General features: G+C 50.3%; 1 protein-coding gene across 1 annotated transcript in view; it reads right to left on the bottom strand.

The window, feature by feature from the left end:
- ZW10 (zw10 kinetochore protein) overlaps window positions 1–7,909 on the bottom strand; it is a 23,806-nt gene that overhangs the window by 9,518 nt on the left and 6,379 nt on the right. Inside the window, exons 6-9 of the mRNA XM_015422332.1 lie at window positions 5,714–5,863; window positions 3,942–4,133; window positions 3,526–3,689; window positions 2,512–2,694 (exon numbers count right to left, since the gene is read on the bottom strand). Coding sequence (XP_015277818.1) covers window positions 2,512–2,694; window positions 3,526–3,689; window positions 3,942–4,133; window positions 5,714–5,863 — 689 coding nt within the window. The remainder of the gene's footprint in view (window positions 1–2,511; window positions 2,695–3,525; window positions 3,690–3,941; window positions 4,134–5,713; window positions 5,864–7,909) is intronic.

Genomic DNA, 7,909 nt, shown 5'->3' with positions numbered 1-7,909 from the left:
GAAGGGTGGGATATAAATCCAATCTCTTTTCTCTTCTTCTTCCTCCACTCGCAGCTGCTGGATGACCTTGGGCAAGCCACAGTTCTGATAAGAGCTGTCCTTGAAAGAGCAGTCTCTGTCAGAGCTCTCTCAGCCCCGTCTACCTCACAGGGTGTCTGTTGTGGGGAGGGGAAGGGAAAGGAGTTTGGGAGCCGCTATGAAACTCCAAGTAAAGGGCGGGGTATAAATCCAATCGCCTCCTCCTCTTCCTGTCTCCTCCCCCACCCCCCCGAATGGCCTGCCCAAGGACACCAGGAAGGCTCCCGCTATCCTGGCTTTCTGCAAACTGTGCAACACTGAATGATCCGAGAGGGCTTTTCCATGCAGGCAACGGGGTTGCACTCTACCAAATGATTCACAAAGCTGCTCGGATAAATGATTAAGGACTGCAGCCAATACTGCTGTGTATAGCTGTAAACAGGACGTGATTATGTAATTCTGGCATCAATTAAGGCATCGTATTAATACTTATACTTTGCTTCAGTTCTCTCTTTAAATTTCTGGTTGGTTCAACAATTGCATAGTTTACTGGGTGCCCCTTCCTGTAGATCAGGGGTGTCGAACTCATTTGGTATGAGGGCCAGATCTGACATAATGAGTCCTTGTTGGGCCGGGCCACGTGTGTCATCAAATGGAATGCCAGGTAGCAGAGATTTAAACTTTATAAAGGACACAAACACAAAGTGTTACTTAAAATAAAAACATGCTTCAAAGATTAGCACTCTTGCAATATTTTGTTTATTGAACAGTGTCTGATAACTGACACCTCTTGCTCTGAGTTATTGCATCAAAATGTCTGTGCTGTTGCAGTCTTGAGTGTGCTGTTCAGGTGTGTATCTGTGAGCTGCAAACCTAGATTGACGCAGCAGCAGCAGAACTGGAAGAAGAAGCAGAAGACAGCCAGTTCCGCTGTGGGCCTGAGAGAAGCCCTCCGGAGGCCTGATGCGGCCCCCAGGCCGCACGTTTGACACCCCTACTGTAGACTGTACTGACTCACTCTGCGGCATCCACCTTGAGTCCCAGGGAGAAAGGCATACTATAAAAAAATGTAGTGAAATTAAAAACTGATGCTATATTCAAACGGTCACTCTTAAGGATGCCATGAGGACTCTTTAGTGTTTCAAGCCAGTTCGACTTGCATGGCTTGCCACAGGAAATGGACCATTATAGGACTCTTAAGATTGCCAGCAGTCTAGGAACTCCCAGGACTGTCACTTCAACAATTTCATTTTAGAAAAGAAGGGGGGACATGATAAGAGGTTTATAGAATTACGCATGGAGTGCAGAGAGCTGACAAAGAGAAATTTGTCTCCCTCTCCCAAAATATTGGAACTCGAGGGAATCCAATGAAGCTGATGGGCCGTAGGTTCAGGACAGACAAAAGGAAATACTACTTTACAAAGAGAGTGATTAAACTGTGGAATTCACTGCCAGAGGATGTAAATGAGGGCCACAGGGATAGACAGCTTTTAAAGGGGGATTAGACAGATTCATTGAGGATGTCAGTCAATAGCTACTCGCCATGGTGACTGAAGGGAACCTCCACATTCAGTGGCAGTCAACCTCTGAATCCCAGAGCCAGAACACAACATCAGGGGAAGGCCTCGGCCTCTCTGTCCTGTTGTTGGACTTCCTCCAGAGGAACTGGTTGGCCTCTGCGTAAGACAGGATGCTGGACTAGATGGACCACTGGTCTCATCCCGAAGGGCTCTTATGTTCTTATAATTTGCAGTTCTGCACTGATGACCGCAGGCATGCTAAGACAACCTCTACAAAAGTATGCTACTTTTTGCCATCCAGAGATCAGATGTTTCCTAATCTTGGAACATGCTTCTAGAATCTGCAACATGCTTGGAAACATGTGTCCCAAAATATAGCCTCATACGCAAACTTTGGAAGTGTTGGAAGAAAAACAGAATAGAAAATTCTAAATTTCTCCCCCCCCCTTCTCCGTAGTACTTTTTCTTATCTTTCTATGAAACCAATTAAAAAAACTTTTATAACTGGAAATTAGAATTGGGAAAGAAAAACAGCAGGTTATAAGAGGAGAGTGAAAATAACCCGGGTATCTGCGCATCCGATCTGGGGAATCCAAGCGTTTGGAAAGAGCAAGAAGTCCCGCCTCTCCCTCTACAAAAGTATGCTACTTTTTGCCATCCAGAGATCAGATGTTTCCTAATCTTGGAACATGCTTCTAGAATCTGCAACATGCTTGGAAACATGTGTCCCAAAATATAGCCTCATACGCAAACTTTGGAAGTGCTGAAAGAAAAACAGAATAGAGAATTCTCTGTGGTACTTTTTCTTATCTTTCTATTAAACCAATAAAAAAAACTTTTATAACTGGTAATTAGAATTGGAAAGAAAAACATCAGGTTATAAGAGGAGAGTGAAAATAACCCAGGTATCTGCGCATCCGATCTGGGGAATCCAAGCGTTTGGAAAGAGCAAGAAGTCCCGCCTCTCACCTACCTTGACCGTGTTGTGTATTTCCGCCATCATCAAGTGTCTCGCGGTCACGATTACGTCCTGGCACTTCTTATCGGCAAAGTGGCGATCGACGTTGCGGGCATACGTCAGCAGGTCCGTGGAATCCTCCTTTAAAAACCGCATGTCCTTCAAGGCTCGCTCAAACTGCTCCGTGGCGTTAATAACCTGGAGGGAGCAGACAGTCAGCCAAGGAGTGCGACTGAAGGGGGTGTGTGGAGAACGGAGGCCTCAGGGGGCTGGGGGGTGTCCCTACCCTATGGGTTTGGGATGCACACTTTAAAAGAAGAAGAAGAAGAAGAGATTGGATTTATGCCCCACCCTTCACTTGGAGTCTCAGAGCGGCTTACAAACTCCCTTCCCTTCCCCTCCCCACAACAGGCAGGGGAGGCTGAGAGAGCTCTCTCGAGAACTGTCCTTGAGAGAACAGCGCTGAAAGAACTTGTGCCCGACCCAAGGTCACACCAGCAGGTGCAAGTGGAGGAGTGGGGAATCAAACCCGGTTCTCCCAGATTAGAGTCCGCGCACTTAAGCACTACTACGCCTAACTGGTATGAGTCGCTCCGCAACTTGAAATACACACGTGTGAAGATGTCTTCTACTGAATCAGAACTCCAGTTCATCCAGGCCAGTATTACCTACTCGGACTGGTGGCAGCTCTCCAGGGTCTCAGGCTGAGGTCTTTCACATCACCTCCTACCAGATCCTTTTTAACTGGTGATGCTGGGGATGGAACCCGGGACCTTCTGTCTGCAAAGCAGAGGCTCTTCCGCCGAGCCCCGCCCCCCTCCCCAGCTCCAAGCAAGGATTCTTCTCCCTCGAACATCGCAGGCCTGCCTGTACCCCGACACGGCAGCTGGAACTTTAGCAGGAATCACAGCCCCGGACAGGGGCGATAAAGAACACGGTGAGGTTCACACCGCGGCCGCCCTGACCACATCCTGCCCCAGATCGGAACACACCACGCATGGAGCGATATGGATAGAGGGTGCCGCACACCTCGATGTACTGCCCAAGTTTGCTGCTGCTGTTTGGAATCGAATGCACCAAGCAGTGGTACGTCAGGCAGTCGGAGAGCTCCTTCCAGATGGCCTCGCCCAGCGCCTCCGCCAAGACCGGCCCGGCGTCACTCTCGTCTTCGGAACGGGGGTCGGGGGGATCAGCTGCAACAAACAGACGAGCGCGTGACTCAGAACGCTCTGCCTCGAAACACCCACGGCTGCTCCGACGCAGACAAGCAGGAGGGAGCCCGCCGTCCCGTCCCCCCCCGATAACCCCCTGTCCTTCGGCACTCAGAGGCACTGTCCCCTCCCTGCCGGACGGCTCCGTTTGAGAAGCCTCCGGCACGTCTTCTTTGTGAGTCGCTCTTGTGACCTGTCCCGGACCAGCGCTCCAAAGAGCCTGACGCTCCGTACCCAACAGCTGCTTGTGGAGAACCTCGAGCACGAGCTGGAGCTTCACGAACACCTCCACGGGGGATGGGGGCCCCGGCGGGGTGCCCACAGACTCTAACCGCAGCGCGACGGCATTGGACTGCTCCTGCAGTGCGGGCTGCAACGACGGGTAACAGACCAATGGCTTGAGGATGTAGCTCAGCAGGAGCTGGCCTGGCACAAGAAATGGGGGGGGGGGAGAGAGACAGTGGTCAGAACCCAGGCACAAGAGGGGCATGCAAGGAGGCCTGTGGGTGGCCTTGCCCTACGGGTGCTGGGGGCCCTCCTCTGAACCCGCCTGGCCCGATTCCCTCAGGCTTTACTCATTTATTTAAAACATCTCTTAGCTGCCTTTCCTACTTTGTAGAACTCAAGGTGGCTTAAGGTAAAGGTAAAATAAAGGTTTCCCTTGCTTGGAAGCCAGTTGAATCCGACTCTAGGGTTGCAGTGCTCATCTCCATTTCAAAGCCGAAGAGCCACCGCTGTCCGAAGACGTTCCCGTGGTCAATGTGGCCGGCGTGACTAGACACCGAGGCGCACGGAATGCTGTTACCTTCCCACCGAAGTGGTACCTATTTATCTACTTGCAATTCCTTGCTTTTGAACTGCTAAGTTGGCAGGAGCTGGGGCCGGAGACGGGAGCTCACTCCATCATGTGGCACTCGGGTCTTGAACCGCTGAACTACCGACCTTCCAGTCTGCAGCTCAGCGTCTTAACCTCTGAGCCACCGCGTGGCTTACCATGCGACTAAACCAACAATGACAAAAAAAAAACACCTAAAAGACTACAGATTTCACAGCTCCAGTTAGGACTGCCAGTAAATAAAAGCTAAGTTAGTCAATAAACTGCCTTCGGCTGCCTCCTGAAAACCGGAAGTGAGGGGGCCAGGCGCACCTTCCTGGGGGGGTTGTTCAACAACAGCGGGGCTGCCACCGAAAAGGCCCCCTCGCGTGTGCCCACCAGACGAGCTTCTTTGATTGGTGGAACGGTCAGGAGGGCCCCTCCCTGTGATCTGAGTCCCCAGGCAGGAACAGATGGGAGGAGACGGTCGCTCAGATACCCCGGCCAAGGGAGGCTTCCAAAGGACACCCCCCAACACCTCGGCAGCAGGGAATTAAACCACCAGGTGGGCTTTATCCACCTTCACACACAGTGTTCCCTCTAAGCTGAGTTAGTGTGAGCCAGCTCAGAGTTTTTTAGCCTCTGGCTCCCACATTTTTGCCTTAGCTCAGGAAGGAGGGCTCCGGAGCACACTAATTTATGCAGCAGCCCAATCGCTCGCTCACAACTTTGATGCCAGTGGCTCACAAAGCAGAATCTTTGCTGACAAGACTCTGCAGCTCAGAGGGAGCATTGTTCACACACCCGTCCAAGCAGAGAGGCCGTCCAGCACTGGCTTCTCTCCCCCACCCAACCTGTGGCCAAGGAGACCATCCCAAGCAGGGTGTGTATGTGTCACTGATGCTACAACAGGCAGCCACAGCAGAATCCCAGAAGCCTCACCGTGGCCCAGAGAACACGGTGCCAGCTCTGACCGGCAGGGCATAAAAAGGGGATGGCTGAAATGCCAGCAGACATCCTGCAAGTAGCAGGAAGGGCCCCCGCCTGCTGCTTTTGGATCAAGAGAACGCTGACAGCTGAGCGAGGCACGGCTCCACGGAACGCGGGGTGGGTTCAGAGGCCGGGTGCTTTGCAAACAATCAGACTGACACCCACAGTTGAGAAACGGCCGCTGTGACCGAACATGACATACCAAAGACCTTAAACCTGTAGCGGAGCTCGCCCAGGATTGCAAGCCCCCGCAGCACCGACGTAGCGGAGGGGCCGACCCCCGCGTCCTCCCCGGGGAGCGCTCTGTGCAGGCGCAGCTCTGTCTGTAAGGCCGACTCCAGGCTGCCGGGTTCTAAGCAATGAAAGAAGAAGAAGATACGGGATTTATACCCTGCCCTTCACTACCCAAAGGGGTCTCAGAGTGGCTTACAATCTACTTTCCCTTCAAGCCCTCCCCACAACAGCCTGTGAGGTAGGCGGGGCTGAGAGAGCTCTGACAGAAACAGCTCTTTTTCAAGGACAGCTGTGCCATTGTTGTTCTTGTTGTTCTTGTTGTTACTACTATTACTATTATTATTATTTACTACACAGTAAAGTATAGTTGTGTACTTGTTCAGGGGAGTAGAATGCCAGGAATATCCACGTCTGCCAACGTCTTTTGCTGGTGGCTGGCTGGATCTGAACCTGGGCATCTTCTGCTGAAACACCTTGCGGTAAAGCTCAACATTGCTTTATATACACAGAGCAGAAAACCAGCAGAGGTTTGTCCACTTGGTCACTGGCTCCAGTCAAAGGGTGAGTCAAGCTAGAGACAGCGAAGGCAGCTGAATCGTAGCCACTCACACCTCGGCCCACACGGGCCCATCCAACCACAACGGCAACCCACAAGCAGTTCCAAAAAAGGAAGCCTCCAGAGTCCATCCGGCAGCGACAGGATGCAAACCCCCTTTCTCAGCAGCTATCCACTGTCACACACTCTGGACTCTCAGGATAAAACCAGCACAAAACCTTTAACAGGCAAGGGATAGAGATGTGAAGGCCCAGAAAAAAACCGGAAAAACTCGGGGGGGAAACGTTTTCCCACCGTTTTTTCCCCTGAAGCCATCTTCCCCTCCGAAAAATTGGAAAAATTTAAAAAAGAAAACAAAAATTGATTATGGAACATTTTATTTTAACACGATGAATAAAATATTTTAAGACAAGGTATTCAAATATTTTCCAAATCATTTCTAAAAAATATGTATGGTATCAGATTGATCTAATTTCTGTGCACTGAGGACAAGCAAGTCCTGGGTTACAAACTGAACTCTCCGATGCAAGAACAAGATGCATTTCTTCCTTTAGGAGGTGCTATTGTCACAAGAAAAAAAAAAGGTTTCAGTTGAGTTTTTGCATGTGGGTTGGTATTCTGTTTGTAATAATTGTTTGGATATACTATATTTTTATAGTATGTCAAGTAAAAATGTCCATAGTCATATTTTATGTTCCTAAAGTAACAGAATGACTTCCAATCTGGAAAAGAAAAAAGAAGTGCTAATGTAGATTTTTTCCCCCCAATTTTCCCGAAAATTTCTGTTTCCCCTGGAAAAAAACCAGGTTTTTTTTCCGAGCTTCAAAAGTTCCGCAAATTTGACATCTCTAGCCCTAGCTGGGAAAGAGGGCCTCGGATGGCCTGCACAACTGGGCAAACTGTTCCAAAGAGCCACAACTGTTGCTTTAAAGGAGTGAGCCATAGGGGGGGGGGGGGTCAGGCAAAGGGCTCTGAGAGAGGCCCTGAGGAGCCATTCAGCCAGTGCGGGAGAACTTCCTGGCCCGGTCCAGTTGAACGGCCTCTCCCAAGGCCTTGAGAGCACCAACAGGCTTTCCGGCACAGCCCCGAGTCACCAAAGGCACAACCGCCTTACCTCATGACGCAGTAGGTGTCCACCAGGCCTTGGAAGTTGTGAGGGAAGGTGATGGCGTAGGACACAAAGGCCGCCCGCTCCCCGCGGTTCACTCGCTCCAGGGGGACTTGGAGTAACTGGCAAACCTTGCCGAGCCAAGACTCCACGAGGGAAGGAAAGTCCACCGGCTCCCCTCCGCCACACAGGGGCCGCAGGACCTGTGGGGATTAAATGGAGGGATCACTCAGCGATCTGTGCCGCCATCTTGGAATCCTCAACAGAATTACCTCCAGGTTCTTCCTGTCATTTGGTGCAACAGTTGCCTCCTTTTCTCGACAATCATTTTTTTAAAATTAAATTTTTAATTAATTTTAAGTTACAAAACAGGAACAACAATAATATAGAAAAATAGTCATAAAAATGGCAGCTAGTAAACAAATGCGGTTTGAATTACATAAAGTGAACAACTTCGTAATACTTGTTTGGTACAGAATAACCTGAAAATATGTCGTCAT

This window comes from Gekko japonicus, unplaced genomic scaffold, assembly GCF_001447785.1.
Source record: "Gekko japonicus isolate JY-2015 unplaced genomic scaffold, Gekko_japonicus_V1.1 scaffold805, whole genome shotgun sequence".
NCBI lineage: Eukaryota > Metazoa > Chordata > Lepidosauria > Squamata > Gekkonidae > Gekko > Gekko japonicus.
Note: the sequence above shows the minus strand (reverse complement) of the source record. Positions and strands in the feature narration are given on the sequence as shown.